At 39.1% G+C, this 17,324-nt stretch overlaps 1 protein-coding gene across 2 annotated transcripts; it reads left to right on the top strand.

The window, feature by feature from the left end:
* Positions 1-637: 637 nt before the first annotated feature.
* On the top strand, positions 638-15,550 carry slc7a3 (solute carrier family 7 member 3). 2 transcript variants are annotated; one of them, XM_012967980.3, is made up of 12 exons: positions 638-755; positions 6,195-6,616; positions 7,085-7,243; positions 8,599-8,776; positions 9,277-9,389; positions 10,184-10,406; positions 11,408-11,547; positions 12,063-12,165; positions 12,522-12,709; positions 12,800-12,966; positions 13,697-13,805; positions 14,647-15,550. In XM_012967980.3, exons 2-12 carry the CDS (start codon positions 6,244-6,246, stop codon positions 14,751-14,753), a joined length of 1,860 nt encoding a protein of 619 aa, XP_012823434.1. In that variant the 5' UTR covers positions 638-755; positions 6,195-6,243; the 3' UTR covers positions 14,754-15,550.
* The last annotated feature ends 1,774 nt before the right edge of the window (positions 15,551-17,324 follow it).

A 17,324-nucleotide genomic window follows, 5' to 3' on the forward strand; every position in this document is an offset into this window, starting at 1 on the left:
ACGTATAAACTCCTCCTTTTCAGGTTCTAAAACCTCATTTGTTTTGTTTTTACCTCACCAAAGTTACGGCCCGCCCCCATAGAGGCGTGCTTCCGTGTGATGCAATGTTTGGGGAGGGTGGCGTACTGTATTAGGATGATGCAAGGCTACAAGAAGTTTCACCACCAGCCCAAAGTGCGCCACGCCCCTTTCCATTCATGAGCTGGGCGCAAGCGTGCGATGTAGGGGCTGAAGTACTAAAGTGTGCAGTCTATTAATAAATTACTTCTCAATACTGTTTCCTTTACGTTTTATTTCTTTCCAGTTTCCCTATCCAGTGGCAGAACCCTAACGCCAGGCTATTAAACACTGTGACGCTCCTTGCATACAAAGTCCCTTTTGGTAATTTGCACTTCAAAGGGCCCCTCTGCCGGTGCGTAGGAGCAGGAGGCATCAAAGTCCATACACCGAAAGCTTCACACACTTCCACTTGTGGCTGCCCTTGTGCATAGCTACCGTGCTGCCCTCACACCTATATCCCCACCCCGGCATGGGCGGGGCAACAGCCTAATCACCCCGAACATACAGTGCGTCCCGCCCCCAAATAGTTGTGCGCACTTACAGTGTTCCCGCCCCCTTCCACAACTTTCATCTACGTCACGATCCTTTTCTATAATCTATCGCTGCCTGTTCCCAGCTCCTTATTCAAGTGGCAGAGCTGAGCGGGAAAGGCAAGGCGGGAAGCCGAGTGGAGACATCACCGAAAGGCAGGGAAGGTGAGTGATTCTCTCGGTAAAATGTTCTAGTCCTTTTGAGCACCCCTCCCTGCCTTGGTGTTACCCCCCCCCCTCCGAGCGCAGCAGAAGCAGTCACCGGGCAAGACGTGGCATAGTAGTAAAATGCTGCTTCCCTGCCGGGCGGCGGAGCGGTCTGTACCAATAACGCTGTCACTTCTCCGTATGTCTCCGCTGCTCGGAATGGGCAAACAAACTACATCTCCCAGCATCCCTCCCGCAGACAGTTTTAAAACCTCTAAAGGTTGAGGGACACACACTTGCTTCCTGGCAACGAATGGCGACGGGAATGGCATTCCCTCTGCCCTAAAAGGCATTGTTGCTGTTGGTTTCAGTCCCCAGTCAGATCCCCCCTCGTACTGCTCAGTGCCAGTATTTGGCCTGACCCAGATCTGGTGCCATTCTTCAGTTTGGCTCCTTGCCACATGGGGATGATGAAATACCAGGCTGAGCCCTGTACCCAGCCCTGCCCTTGCTCCAGTTTATCAGCCTGTAAAAGAGTGCAGTTAGACTTTTGCTCTATATAACCCATTTTTAAATAGACAGAATGTGGCTCTTTAGATGTTGTTGAACTACAAGTCTTCTATAAACTGCTTGGGGTTTGGTGATTTATAGTTTAACAACACCTGGAGGGCTGCATGGTTTACCCCCCCCCCCAATATAATGAGATTTATAAAGGAGTAATGGGCTTGTGTGGGCACATGGCAGGTCCCATTCCTGTCCCTGTCCCCTCCATGCTGCTTCCAAGCGTATCAAGCTCACCTAATGAAGATGGATGAATCAATTCTTCCTGTTTCAGGCAGGCTCCTGCTTCCTGCCTGTCTCGCCCTCACATCCCATCTAACCCAAAGCCCTGCTGGATAGGTTTCATTAACTTCCCTGCTGATGACAGGAGGTTTCCTATTCCCTGCAGCTCCTGTAGGGTCACACAATTTAGTTTCCTGCCACTGTAATTACAGAAAGTGAATAGAATGCATTCAGCATCAGCAGCGCAGAAAGATGAACTACAAGTTTGTGAAAAAGGGCTTTTTAAAAAGTCTGTTTTTCAGGTGGCATTTGGTGCCCAATAAATGTTGACAGGCACCTGGAGCCATGTAAAAGGCTGATAACACCTTGCTGAGAGGGTCTATTTACAGTCGAGTGCATGTACACAGCTATTGAACAGATTATTCCAGTTGCAGGTGGCTTGCCCTGAGTGGGATGGTACTTATGTAGTCATGCACAAATTCCAGTTCTCTACAGTTTAATTCTGCATAACATGAGGTCAGGGGGCCATGTTTATTAAGTAGGCGCAGCAAGTTAACTGCATGGAAATAATGTGCCTCACTAGGTTTGATTAACTCCCAGGGTGCCTTCTACGTACCAAAGCTTCTCTTTTTGCTTCCTGCAGTCTGCTGTGGCCTTAAGTTTTGTTCTTTGTCTATGTATAGGGGCCCTGTTATTATTTTACTGTACATTACTCTAGGGTCACACTCAAACTGATCAGTTTGATTAATTCCTTTTGAGGGAGATGATATTATGGACCAGCATTCAGTCAGAGGTTGGTAGGCCATAAGTTTTTATAGTCCCAGCAGGCTCAATTGATAACGGGTAGGCTATACCAATGCTCATGTAGTCTGTTACTTGAATATCTAGTCTGCTGTGTTGGTAATGCAATACGCCATTGCTGGTTGTTTAATTTGTGTCTCAGTTGATGCTTTGAAGGGGATGCTGGTTAATGCCAAAAAGAGGTGGGCAGAGGGTCCCTTTACCCATATTGGGCTCATCCAATAATTTTTCCACTAGGCCATTGATTGGATCATAACTGGGACTGAGGCCTACATCAATGTGACAATGAATTTGTTGCCCCAATGACATTGTCATAAATGCTCGATAAATATCTGTCCAGCTCTCATGGAGGGCTTATACACGGGCAGATAAGCTAGCAACTTGGTCTGGATCTGCCACTTCAATTTCCACACGTAGCCCAATGAAGGTAGCCATACATCTTTGGAAAATGCACAGTATCTAACTGATCGGCCGCAGATATCATTCATGGCCACCTTGACATTGTTCTGTTCCTTTTGTATGCAGACCCTTTTTAAATATAACTGTATATGGACAAAATTGAAATAGAATTGGTTACAGGATTCTGCACAGTGCCATCAGAAGCACTATCCTTTTGTTTGAGATTACTTAGTACTTGCATTTTTCATAAGATCAGGCTTTCAGTTCAGCAATTTTGATTCCATTTCTAAGGTGTAAAACCCATTCCTGTTGATGCAGGGCAGAGAGAGACGTAGCTCAGGTTCAAGATGAAATAACTCTTTCCAAGGTCAGGTGTGTTTTGTTTGGAAACATTGTTCTGCAGTCACCATGCAGCGGCCCTCCTCACACATTTGTTTAGTGACACTTCTCAACCAAATACTATTGATTAATAATCACTTTTTCCACTTGTCTTGTGGTTTCCATTTTGTTACGTCCTTTCTAAAATGTAGATTTTAAAATATAAAAATGTATTAATTAATTAATCTCATATTATGTCTGTAAGCCAGGTCACCAACTTTCTTAACTGTTAACTTAACTGTTAAAGGGACACCTTTACAAATAATATTTTTAGGTAATGGCTTTTATTAAATGATTTCTATTTTTTAACTTTTTCTAAAATGTAAGTTTTCAGTATGAATTACAGTGAAACCTCAATTTTACATACCCTGAATTGAAGTTTTCCTGTACACCAGTTTTTTGTGGTCCCACCAATATATAACGCATTTCCCTGATTTTACATTTTTCTGGCATACTAGCCACACCTTGTATGTGTTATAAATGCCTGGTGTGTAGCTGAATTGGGGAATGCATCGAGGACTGCAGGTTCCCCAAGCCAAATGCATTTTCTACTTGTGACTCTCTCCACCCACAATCAGTTTCCTATTCTTTAACACTCTAGGACTCTATGTAATAAAAGGCACTAAGTTTGCCCAGGAGCAGCAACCAATAAGATGTTTGCTTTTAAACACATGACCAGTAAATGCTTTCTGTTCATTGGTTGCTATGAGTTACTGCTCCTGGGCAAATTAGTGCCTTGTTATTACATAACCCCCTAGGTCTTGTGTTTATAGCACTTGGAAGGTAACCTGCTTGGGTCTGGGTTTGAGCTGGATAGGATTTTTCCCCACAGATATGTATTCCCTTATTTCTTGACTGTGCGCGGAATATATCTCAAGGTTCACTGGATGACTTGACATAGATCCCGAACCTGTCATTTATCTGAAAGAGACAAGTTCAGCCTCATGAATGTGTCGTGTACAGTCCTTTCTCAGGAATAGGAGTGTAACCTGAATGATACGCCAGGCAGTGACTTGCATCTCTGAATAGCAAGGAGATAATAGGCAACAGTGCTGAGAAATATCTGTGTGCTGAGGATAGATTATACACTTATGTTAGTGGTAGTGCTCTCATTTCTTACTTAGTGAATTCTCCTGTCCTCTTGTATGCATTTTTATGCAATATTACTCTCTACAGAGTCTACATCATACTAAAAGTTAACTCAAAGTTGAACAACCCCTTTATCTCACTTCTATGAGATTCTGGCCCTTTATCCTTTATTATGGCAGTGTTTACAACTAATGAACTCATGCAGTTTTCCTTCATGTTCCTCTCCTGTATGCCTTCCTTCCAATTAATATTCAGCAAAATTCTACTTTATCCTGTTTTCGGCAATTGACCATCTGGCCTTATACCACTGCCTCTGTCATAACAGCAGGCTGTGAGAGCAGGGCTATCGCTTGTCAGTCTTTCTTTTCCTTCTATACTTATCCACAGATAGTAATAACAGATTAGGAGTTGATTTATATAGCACTTTTCTCTCATAAATCTGAAATGCTTTGTGGCAAGCCATCTTCAGGCACGCAAGGTTTGTTGTGATTCCAAAAGGAATACAGATTATTCCAGCATAACATGGGAAGTTAAACATGGTTTGTAGTTTTACCTATCGCCCAACTTGTTAGCTGACTCCACTGTTTCCCAATTAGTAGATTCACACACATGGACCCCTGCTAGGAGACCAAAAAAGTAAACCCATTTTGGCTGTTTGTAATGTGACCGGGCAAGAATGCACTGACAGCTGTAGGTGTCAGAAATTGTTTGGAGGTCGGCACTGGACACTTTCTGCTCATTTGCTGGCCAAACCACTGCCTTCCCCCTTCTGCACTAAAATATTACTCCCCCAAGAGGGAGAGATGTTGGTGACACACCACTCAATAAGCATCACATGTGACAAGCCAATGGTGTCCACTATGCAGCATTCCATTTGCTCTTAAACTTCAACTTCACACTTTGAAGCAGCTACAAAGCTGCGTTTACTTTGAGGCTTAACATGATACATTGAAGTTGAGTCATTTCTACTTCCACAGCTTTTAAAAAAAGGTATTTACTTTTACACCAGATTTATACATTTTCAGTGTCAAAATATACATCCCATTTTTTTATAATTACTTCCCTTGCTCATTTATCTGAGGCTTTTACTGAGTTTGTTCTTGTTTACCTGATAAGATAGGAATCCATGTTATGTTTTATATATCCGTAAATATATTCTTTAAAACAATACACCTGAAATCAATCATGAAATGTAACTCTTGAATCTATAATTATTTATTTGTCGCATCTTACACCCTGGCATTTGGTTTGCCGTGCATCAGCTGGACATTGCTCTGAACTTCCAAATAGTTTACTGTCTGTAAAGTAATATGAATATGATTCAAGGCAAAGCCTGACAAGTAATCCATAAGCTGTTTCCAAGCCTTCATAAATTGCATTATTGATCTGAAATAACAGCCATCGTATTATGGTTCGAGAAGGAAGATTTTAGTTGGAGAATTACTTTCAGCAAAACTTTCTCATGGAACTCAGATACCTTTGTTTCAGAATGGCTAAATATATTTTAACCTTTTCCCAATCGTTTACATAGTCGTACTCTAACAAATACAAATATCTTTTTCTTCCTCATGGGTTTTCCTTGATGCAGATTTCCTTGTAAGTAATCTGTGATTTGCATTGCTAAATAAGCTTTAAAACTTTGTTTAAGACTGCTATGCATTGAAGAATAAACAATAGATGTTGATGAGCTTGTTTGCCAGCTAGGTACCTTTTTATAGTACAAGGAACCAATATGTGCAAATGGGAAAGATTTTTTTTGTCTTGTGATTGGAAAGCAAGCATAACCCTTCCCAGATATGTTCTTACCAACCATGTAATTATAGTTATAAAAGCCAACTTCTCATTTTTTCCTTTAGGCTAAATAAACCTGTCCCACTGCTCAAAACTGATGTGATGTGAGTGGGAAAGTTTCTTAAGCAACACTAAAGGAAGTAAATAATTTGTGATAAATGACAAACTTGTTGCTTATTTTGCATTTTGACAACTATGGTTTGTGTTCTTTTGCAGGATAACATTGCTAAAATATTAATACAGATAAAACATTACTAAAGTAAAAATGGACCACGTCAACTGTGTAGCAAGGTTTGGAAAGAAACTTCTCCGCAGGCGAGTTATCGACTTTGGAGATAAAGAAACAGGCTTTGCCCGATGCCTGACCACATTGGATCTGACTGCCCTTGGGGTTGGCAGCACTCTTGGAGCTGGGGTATATGTTCTAGCAGGGGAAGTAGCAAAAAAGTCAGCAGGACCTTCCATTGTCCTCTGTTTCCTCGCTGCAGCCTTGTCTTCTGTGTTGGCTGGTCTGTGTTATGCAGAGTTTGGAGCAAGAGTGCCTAAAACTGGATCTGCCTACCTCTACAGCTATGTTACAGTGGGAGAAATATGGGCATTCACTACTGGGTGGAATCTCATCCTCTCTTACGTATTGGGTACGTGTAATCTTCAAATTTGACATTTTATTCTGCTTAAGACTTATATTTTCATCTGACATCCTACTTATATGTCCTATTACAGGTAGAATTAGCGAGCTGTCCCTGCTAGGGCAGTTCCAAAGTGTCATTTATGGCCCAGTTTGCTTGGTAATTCCCTACTACACTCTTTACTACTCCATATTTCACATTTGCTTATTAGCCTCTCTTAGCCTCTTCATTGCATGCAGCCTGAACTGTATTCAGAATAAGCCAGACAGCAACAGTTCAGTTCTCTACATGATCTATTTAAAATATAAGCCAACCATTTTTTTCACTACTTGTATATCATATATTTCTTTTAGAATAAACCAAAAATATTCAGAGATTATTCCAAAATTCAGCTTCAGGTTTTATGTTATAACTTTTTTTTGTTTTTAAAAATATCTTCGGAAGGCTTGATTGATTGTTTGCTGTTATTTTTCTCAGGTACTGCCAGTGTAGCTCGAGCCTGGAGTTCTACGTTTGATAATATAATTGGTAGCCATATTTCCACCTTCTTCAAGGCAAATATATCCTTTAAAATGGAGAACATTCTCGCAGAGTATCCGGATTTCTTTGCTTTGATTCTTGTCATGTTGTTGACAGGTGTGTGTATTTTTTTTTTTTGTTATATTGATTTAATATTTACTGCTGTTTGTACTTAGTAATAATAATCTTATAGTGTTCTGTCAAGTACACCTTCTTTTGGTGAGAAATGTAGTGCTAATAAATGATTTATGCTAGAATTTCAATTTATGTGAAAAGACCAATGACTGGGGACTTCCATGAAAGGGGCCTTTTTGAACACTGGGTAACCACCAGTCTCACTTTATGTCCCATTTATGTTCAGTACAGTGTTTCTATGGAAGAAGCAACAGAACAGAATCAAGTGCCCTTCTTAAGTATTTAGAAGTAGAAAGGAATACTAACTAACCATATGAGATGGTGTAAAGAACTCGCTGTCTTGGCTGGGACTCTAAGAATTCCCACATGGATGGAGGAAAAAGTGAAAATGCAGTTAGCATAAGCTATTTGCCATCTGCTTGGAAATGCTGTTATTCCCCCTCAGATTATACACGCACATCTCTGATGGCTAAAGTATTTAACTGCCCTTCTATGCAAGACTTAAATAGCAGCCTGGGGTTTATTTAGAGTCTGTGTGCATATGGACAAGAATTTCCTTTCCTCAAGAGGAAGCTGTCTCAGCCGGCTGAACCTATTCCTTGATATTCTGCATTAAAACTCTTATTTTGACAGTTTGGAGTACATATTCAGTGATTTTCAACCCAAAGGAGAATGAAATAAAATGTTGTCATTTTTACTTTACCCCAAAAATAATGAAGTATTATGCAAAGAATTTTATTGCTACTAAAGTGAACACACTTTATGAACTATTTCTAGGAGAATACACATGATGCAGTTGTTTAATCTTTTCCAATTAAAAAACTGTCACATGTTATGAATTGTACTGATAAATATTCACATTTATGTCCCCTGCATCTGCTTTGTGCAGACAGTAGAATTCTGTAATTCCGTATGGATGCACCCTTCCAGAACACTAAACACTGCATGAACAATGGCTTTGTGAATAAACATTGCTTAATGGTCTGTACACACGGATGTTGGTATCCTGTGTGAGCTCCATTTTGTTTGTCTGGCATAGCACATTTAAGCAGCAACATAAATGCAGGGGTATCTATTGCAGAAGGAACAATGAACTAAAGGTAGATGTGAAATGATTATGGTACCTTTAGAAAGCATAGAAGGAGGCTGATTGAGTTTATGATCTGTTTTGAATGAGGTGGACACTCCTTGCATTTAAGTTGCCTCTAAAATGTGCTGTTACAGACAAACATTATTGCTGACAGAGAGTCAAAATGCCAGTATGTTTCTACACTTACAATTCTTGATGTCTCTGGCATTTTGGTTAATACAAATTCCTCATTTCTTTGCTTCTGCAGCACTCTTAGCTTTCGGTGTAAGTGAGTCTGCTTTGGTAAATAAGATATTCACTGCAATCAATCTCCTGGTCTTGGCTTTTGTCATTGTGTCCGGTTTTGTGAAGGGTGATCTCAAAAACTGGACACTTACTGAGGAAGACTATGAGAATATCACTAAGGAATTACAAAATTCAACCAAGTAAGTGAGACACAGTCTGATAATAGCTCTCCTTCTGTCTTAATTACACTGGTGGCGTTTGTATATGTTTTAGGTCGGCAGTAAATTCTTAAGCATGTATTTCACATAGACTAATTTAAAAAAGAGCCATGTTTTAGGGGTGTACAGTTAGAAGTTCACGGGCTGTAAATGCACCGAAAGCCGAATTTGTTCCCCCACTTTACACAGTGCATGATTTATGGTAGATCACATAGGGTCATTTGCAAACCGTAAAGGATCCTGAGTTCCCCCAGCTGTACAGCCATTGTCACATAATTTATTGTAAATAAACTGCAGGGTGCAGTAATAGGAAGCTTTGACCCTTTCTGTATCTTTACACTTTTTATTGTTCTGTGTGTTTCTTGTCATGGAATAGTAATGGCTGGTAATTATTTATGTTTATAACATTTTTCACATCACATATTTCACAAATATTTACATAGAACAGAATATTGATAATTGTGATTTTCTTATTTTTTCAGTATTGGATCTTTTGGTTCAGGGGGCTTCACACCGTTTGGCTTTGGAGGAGTTGCTACTGGAGCAGCTGCCTGTTTCTATGCATTTGTTGGTTTTGACTGTATTGCAACTACAGGTAATTTACTTTGACATGTGAGTTGTACTGATCTTGATAGTAAGAACAGATTCCCCCCAGTAATAACACACAATAAACTGAACATTTTCATAATTCCTTTATTTGAACATCCTGCTAACTCCATGCTTCATTAGGAGTTAGCCGGAGACTGAAGACTGGAAAGAAAATGCAGTAAAAAAGGGAGTAATTGTCTGGTACAGCCAGAAAACTGGCTTCGATAATAAGTGTAAATTGAATATCTTGCTTTGTATTCATGAAAACACTGATTCATGTAACTTCCTGTTCTGGTAAATAACCTTCTATTTTTTGTTGTAAGAAATATAAATGATGTCGAAATATTTTCAGTCAAATAGGAAGTTTTCAAACTAAAATCGTGTTAAAAAAAAAAAAAATAGCAAGTAACATTTCCATTTACTTTTGTAGCAGTAAATGTGAATTGTTGAATTTGAGTGTAATTTGATATGGTTTGGTTCTCATAAGAAACTTATAAAAAATTTTGTGTGTGGATCTTTATCATTTCATATTTGTCAAATCTTGCTGCACTTAGTCATACAGTTCTCTGCTGCCTGTACTTATGCCCGACTAAGAGTCAAATTATATTGTAAGCTAAGCTAATTCCCCACACACTCATTTTTGTATGTATATTTCTCAGCAGAAATGTTTTCCTGTTAATTCTTCATTCAAAAGCATGGCATGTTTATACTGCACTCCCTTAGTGTTTTTCTTTGACTCTGAAAGGTGCCATTTGTGAACTTGGATTTCTAATGTATATTGATGTTCTTCTACTTTCACAGGAGAAGAAGCAAAGAACCCCCAGAAGTCCATCCCCATCAGTATCATCATTTCCCTTCTTGTATGCTTTGTGGCATATTTTGGTGTATCTGCTGCACTTACCTTGATGATGCCATATTTTTTGCTGAATAAAGACAGTCCCCTTCCTGATGCCTTTAAATATGTTGGTTGGGAGCCAGCCCGTTACATTGTGGCCATTGGCTCTCTCTGTGCTCTCTCAACAAGGTAAAAATCAAACCTGCTATTTGTCAAGATGCTGTAGTGATGATGAATTATTCCATTTACCTCCCTAGCTTTTCAGACTAGGCCTCCTAAATTTAAATTACAGATGTAAGAATTCTTCAGGAGAGTCATACTTACCAGTTCTGTCATATTGCTCTTATCGAACATAGGGAAGTGCAGTTGTGTCTTGTTGATGTTACACTGTATTTAAGCCTTAGGCAAAAATAACTTTTTTTTGGCTATTTAGTGCTAGAATTGACATGCAGATGCCAGTTATGCTACATATGTCATAGATAAGGAAATGGAGGTCACCAGACAAGTTGATTATTGCCCGATATGACCACTTGCCGGCCAACAAACAGATAATCCTATGTAGACCTGTTAGGGAGGAAAGGCCCAATAGTAATTGGTCAGACAGGATACTGTTTGGACCCCATTTACTGGCCAATAAGCTCCAGGATTTAGTTGTGGCAAATGTGGCAGCTGATGTCATACTGTGTATGGCCTCCTTTGGTCCATTAAACTGACTCATAGAGCCTGTTTTGCTTTGGGTTTGTTCTATTACCTCCAGATGTCATGGAGGCACCAATATGTAACAGACACAAATAATATAAAAATATAATTAAAGCTAAATTTCAGTTGCTTTATTAGCATACTAATTAGTATCTAAACATGATGGATCATCTTTAAGGGAGAAGACACACAGGGCGATTAGTTGCCGCCACTTTTAATTAAGCCAGTTGCCGCGACTAATCATGGCGACTTTTCTCCCATAGAGTATAATGGCCGGTGCTGCAACTAATCACTCGCGCATTTTTGCTGCGCAGATTAGTCGCCGTAACTTTTTAAAAAGTCATGGTCACTAATTGCCCCGTGTGTCTTCGCCCTAAAGGAACTACCGGCTTTGCATAGAGGTCTATGGTTTGCATAGATTTTTTCATAACCTAATTTCCTTTGTTAAAGTAAAAACTAGTGTGGAAGTAATCCAATTGTCCTCCCTGCAGCTTACTGGGTTCCATGTTTCCTATGCCTCGTGTGATATATGCCATGGCAGAGGATGGCCTACTTTTCAAATTCCTGGCAAAAGTTAACAAGAGGACACAGACTCCATTGATTGCCACCATTGTGTCTGGAGTTATCTCGGGTAAGCAAGTATAAATGGTACCGCACCAGATAAATCATCTTGGCCTGTGATTATGGTACATACTGTGTGATAATTATGCAGTAGCTACAAGTTAGTTTGTATTTTGGTTATTCTTACCATATTCCAATACTTAAAATGTGCCTTACTGTTGCATTACTAGATTCCTTCTGGGAGCCATTTACCTCCTCTAGCAAAGGCTCTGCTGCTTGTTGATCTTTCCATTCACAATATTACAAGGGAAATCAGACGTAATTTAGCCATACCACTTGTTTTAAGTAAATAAAAGTGCTCTGCAGTTTATGTATAGTGAACAACACAACAAATGCATAGGAAGGTTTTATATACTTTTTATGATTAACAATCTTGTTGCTTATTTTAGAGGGAAAAAATAAACTCCTGTTATTTATTTATCTTTTAACTTGTAAAACCTGAGCAGCAGTGATATTTGATATTACTGTTTTTTCTAGATGATTTGCACTGCATGCTCTTACGTTTTATTTTTCTTTGCCTTGCAGCTATCATGGCATTCCTTTTCGAGCTGGAGGTTTTGGTAGAGCTGATGTCAATTGGCACCTTACTGGCATATTCTCTTGTGGCAGCATGTGTGGCAATTCTTAGGTGAGTTATTTTTCCCTAGTGTGCCCATTAACTGCACCTTCCTCACCGGGAGCTCGTAGTTACACCTAGGGGCTTATGATGACAATAGGAAAACCATTAGCTTTGACTACTATGTACACAGTTTGAGGATGATGATCATTTTAGTGAGAGCTACATTGATCCTAATGCTTGGAGTTGGTGATCTCTGTGCTTCATAGGCCCTGCAGCTTCCATTTAGTAGAGCAGAAAGCAGCTATTTTGTAGCTGAAGTGCACACTGAGAACATCACAACATATGAAACACACTTTGTTACACCACCCACTGAGTATGATGGCTTTAATGTAATGATTTGTCATAATGTGTTGGTTATATTTCAGGTATCAACCGGATCAGCCATGCAGTGACACAGAGATGGAAAAACTGAATGGGGAAGAATGTGAGAGAGAAGCTGCCACTTCAGAACCTGAAAAGAGTTTTCAGATGAAACATCTTTTAAATATAGACTGTGATGCTTCCCCCTCCAAAACATCTGGCCATATTGTTTATGGATGTGTTTCTTTAATCTGTAAGTGCCTCTAGTGTCTGTCGTTCAGTAACATGGCGCTTTAATCTTGCAGCTGCTTTGAATATAACTTGCGTTTTGTTCTCTCTGTAGCTTTTGTCTTCATCTTCCTCTGCTTAATCCTGGCCCAGAAGATAGATGCCATTTTAGAAGGCAGCGCTCTTTGGATCAGTCTTTGTGCAATTCTATCGTTGATTGCATTTGGAATAACAATTGTAATCTGGAGACAACCAGAAAACAAGACTCGTTTAAACTTTAAAGTAAGTCTTCTAATCTCCTTCTTTAACTCTGCATGTTTTGTATTTAAGCACAATATTCTGCAGTTCCGTTTCTTACAATATATCAACCCATGTGAAAATTTGCTTTTCTGGGGTTGGAGGAACTAGATAAACAATTATTTAAGTAAATTAGAAAAGGTGGGTTAAATGTTGGTGTATGTGCCACCCTAATATAGGACTGGCACATTATTGCAATATAGCGTGAAAGTGACTGTACTGTATTCTCCGGGTATCAGAAAGGAGCTGACACCCCACTTTATTTAATATGGCTAAACACTAAACCTTCCTCCCAAAATGAAATAATCGGGGCAATTTAGGGCTCTTTTCCAGTTTACAATATCTACATCCTGACATGGTCCCTGAAACCCCAACCACATTCTGATCAATACCTAAGTCCCGTGACTCGGAATTGTGCTGCCAGAACAGTGACTGTTGGTAGGCATGCACTAGTAGTAGCTTTAAATACGTAAGGGGAATATACTAATCAGAATTAGGAACTAAGTAATTTAAAAAAAAAAAAAAAATGTTTAACCACTCATCCATGTGGCTCCTTTAGTTCATCTGTATGGATGATAATTGAAAAAGAACAGAATAATTGTGGTTTTAGAGAACTTTCTCGGGTCCAGTATATTATTATATATAAAGCGTATGTTTTCTGCAGTCCCATTGGACGTATCTCAGCCTATAAATTCTTTCTCTTATTCTTCTGCAGGTACCTGCCCTTCCAGTGCTGCCTCTCTTCAGTGTATTTATTAATTTGTATTTCATGATGCAGTTAAATGCATGGACCTGGGTGCGATTCCTAGTATGGATGGCAATCGGTAAGTGTCACGTTACTTAAATACAATACATATGATAATATTAACCTCTCCTGCTTGGCATTTAAACTATAGTTTGGTTGCTTGGGTCCTGGATGCATGCTAACAGTATAGTGCCTGAATGATATACTCAAGCATGATCAGGAAAGGATCCACAGCCAGATAGTGTTTTTTTTTTGTTTTTTTTTATCCCACGATGGAGAGACATTATCCCAGTATTCTGTAAACATTGACATCTATAGATGCATATTTGTGTTTATCATGTAAGTTGCACATTGTGGAGACAACAGTAAACACTCCTGCAGGGCTTTCCTTTTTTGCTCACCAGTACATCTGCTCTACAACAGTTATGAAGGGGAAATGTAGAGTGACTTACTACGTAATTGGAAAGCAGTAAATTAACTAAAGCTGCCTAATACCTTTGCCCCCCCCTTTTGAACTTCACAACTGGGGATCCCCCTGTAACTTATTTTGAAAAGCAAAGTAGCGCAGCAGGGTTAAGTGTACACTGCGTCCCCATTGCAGTCTCATGACAGCAGAAGCCAATTTGGACTGGGTTGTAGAGAAGAAGACATGGTGCAGTGAGATATGGCATCTGCCAACTGTGCTCTGCTGCTGTGCCTTTTACAACAAGGTACAGCAAACAGTGAAGTCTAGGAGTCCAAAGTAGTGCAGTTTGGGAGTGGGAAAGGAGTGCTCTGGAGAGGGGCAATGTATCAATGCGGACTTCTTCTCCTTTTAGTCACAGTTGGATTTGTGAATGCCAGAGTGTAAGGTATGGAATATCTTTCTGGCAACCTACCGTTTTTCATGGACTAAAATGTGTGCTATTATTGTGTTTCAGGATTTTTAATCTACTTTATATATGGCGTTCGAAATAGTGTGGAGGAAAAGAATTCAAAAGAGAAGACTTCCAACACAATATACAACGGCCCTTCCAGCAGTGTATAAGTTCGTATGGCCACCCTGGGACAAGTATTCCATGATCGCCTGTGAGATTCAGTGCCATGTACAGGAATAAAAGTGCATATAAACAGAAGTCCGGTTACAGCCAAGGGCCTGTACACTCTTCTGCCGGTTCCTTTTAGTCTGTAACAGCGATTACTGTACATATTATATTCTAACCAGCTAGTATTTTTGGAAATGAAATTGTGATCATTAGTGTTGCATAGTATGCAACCTCATCAGCAGTACAACGTGTTCAGTGACACATTCATATACCAAAAAAGTATTCTTTTCTTAATATTAAGAAAAAGAACTAGTGGAGATTAAATGAATGGGTTTTCCATATCTATTTATAATGTAATCTATTTACTCTGTAAATGTATCTGTAGCTGAGAGATTGTTACTGTCTTAAGGTAGTTTCTCAGTGCTTTTTGTAGTTTTAAACAATGTATTTATTGTTTTATCCCCCCAGATTAAGGGTTTACAGGCACCGTGTGGGTATAAAGATCTTGCTTTTGTGCAGTAAAGGGTTATGGTGAACTCCTTGCCCTGCTCCGGTCTTTTTTGCCCCTGGCCTGAGCTCTCCCATCTCTTTCTTTCTCGTTGTCTTGAAAGACTGATGTATTTATTGTAATGTACATATATTTTTATGTAGATTATTTTTTCTATTTTACGTATGCAGCTGTGTATATGTGGGAAAAGGCTTTTGTAGAATAAATGGAACATTTTTGTATTTCAACACTTCGTTCTCTAGTCTGTTTATTGTACCATTGTATTGTAATAAAGTTGAAACACTCCTTTTATTTTATTTATTTATTTTTTAGCCCATACTTTTTTGAAAATGTTGTGCTTTCTCATTTTAGGGGCATTTCTTGGGGTGGATTTTTAGTTTACCTCGGAAAACTATACTTTTTTTTTTTCAGGAGAGCCTAAGCTTCCTAAACCTGCCCTTTTTTTGTTTGTTTTTGTGTATTTCCACTTCTGGAACAAGATTTAGAGCTCTAAATACAAAAAAGAAAAATATTTTATGGACAAAAATTCAACCAATTCAACGGAATCCTCGTGTCTCCCAAATATGCCAATACCAGATATACATAGTTTTATGGAGATTTATGACTTCTATGGATAAAAAAAACTCCCAGTAGTAACTTTACGTATTTTCAAATCACTGCAGCAGAATACGGCATACTTCAGATTCCAAATGCAAAAATCCTGGAACATTAGGTTTACCCCAGGAAACTATACATTTTTTAAAAGTACACATTCTGCCAAATCCAAAATGGGTAACCATGTCTTTCTACTCATTAGTACTTGTAAAAAAAAATCATTAGTAATTCTAAAAAAAAGAAAATTACTTCAAAGCCCCTGACGAAGAGGTATGCCCCCGAAACGTTGCCTTTTGAATAAACACGCAGGGGTTATAGCCCGCTTGCATTTTACTTGTTGTGCCGGCTGAAATTATTTCTATTTTTTTAAAGCAGAAGCCAGGGCTCATCAGTGTAATGCATAGTCCATAGGATAAACCCATGTAAATGGGATTTTCTTGGAGCTCCTTGGGATTAGTTCCCAGAATTCCTTTTGTCTATTTGCATACGTATGAGGTGCTATCCTCAACCCTAATGATTTGTTTGTGAATCCATACTACTGGCTCTAGCTAAGCTGATCTTAAAATCCTGTAACTACACTGAAAGAAGGGTGAGATTTTCTGTAGTTAGGAATCTGATCAGCTATTATCTTGGCTTTTTTGCTTTAAAAACTCAGTGGGTGAGGCTTAGCCCATAGGACAAACCAATGCAAATTGGATTTTCATGGAGCTCTTTAGTTTTAGCTCACGGAATTCTGTTTCTTTGCATATGTCCAAGGCAGTCTTTTCAACTAATTTATTTATCCAGTTTTTGAAAATCATCACAAAGCTTGCCATTTACCCCATTATAAACTCACATACTGTAACAGACCAACATCAATGCGGAATGCAAGGAAATCATTAAAATCCACTAAAACCACTAAAACCAATGCTTTCTTTTGCCTAGTGAAATCAGCATTCAGAAACACAGTTTGAATATTTTTAAGGAACAGTAACACCAAAAAATGAAAAACTAAAATATAATGTGCTGCTGCCCTGCACTGGTAAAACTGGTGTGTTTACTTCAGAAAGTCTACTATAATTTATATAAATAAGCTGCTATGTAGCCATGGAGGCAGCCATTCAAAGGAGAAAAGGCACAGGCACATAGCAGATAACATATAAAACCCCATTATATTCTACAGAACTTATCTGTTATCTGCTATGTAACCTGTGCCTTTTCTCCTTTTTTCCAGCTTGAATGGCTGCCCCCATGGCTACACAGCAGCTTATTATATAAATTATAGTAGACTTTCTGAAGTAAACGCACAACTTTTACCAGTGCAGGGCAGCAGCACATTATATTTTAGTAGTGGTACTGTAGCAAACACACCAGTTTACCAGTGCAGGGCAACAGTGCATTATATTTTTATTACTTTAAAGCTCTTTCATTTTTTGGAGTTACTGTTCCTTTAAGCTTAGCCAAATAAGTTTTAGAGACAGAAACAAACCAA

The sequence above is a fragment of the Xenopus tropicalis genome, chromosome 8 (genome assembly GCF_000004195.4).
Source record: "Xenopus tropicalis strain Nigerian chromosome 8, UCB_Xtro_10.0, whole genome shotgun sequence".
NCBI lineage: Eukaryota > Metazoa > Chordata > Amphibia > Anura > Pipidae > Xenopus > Xenopus tropicalis.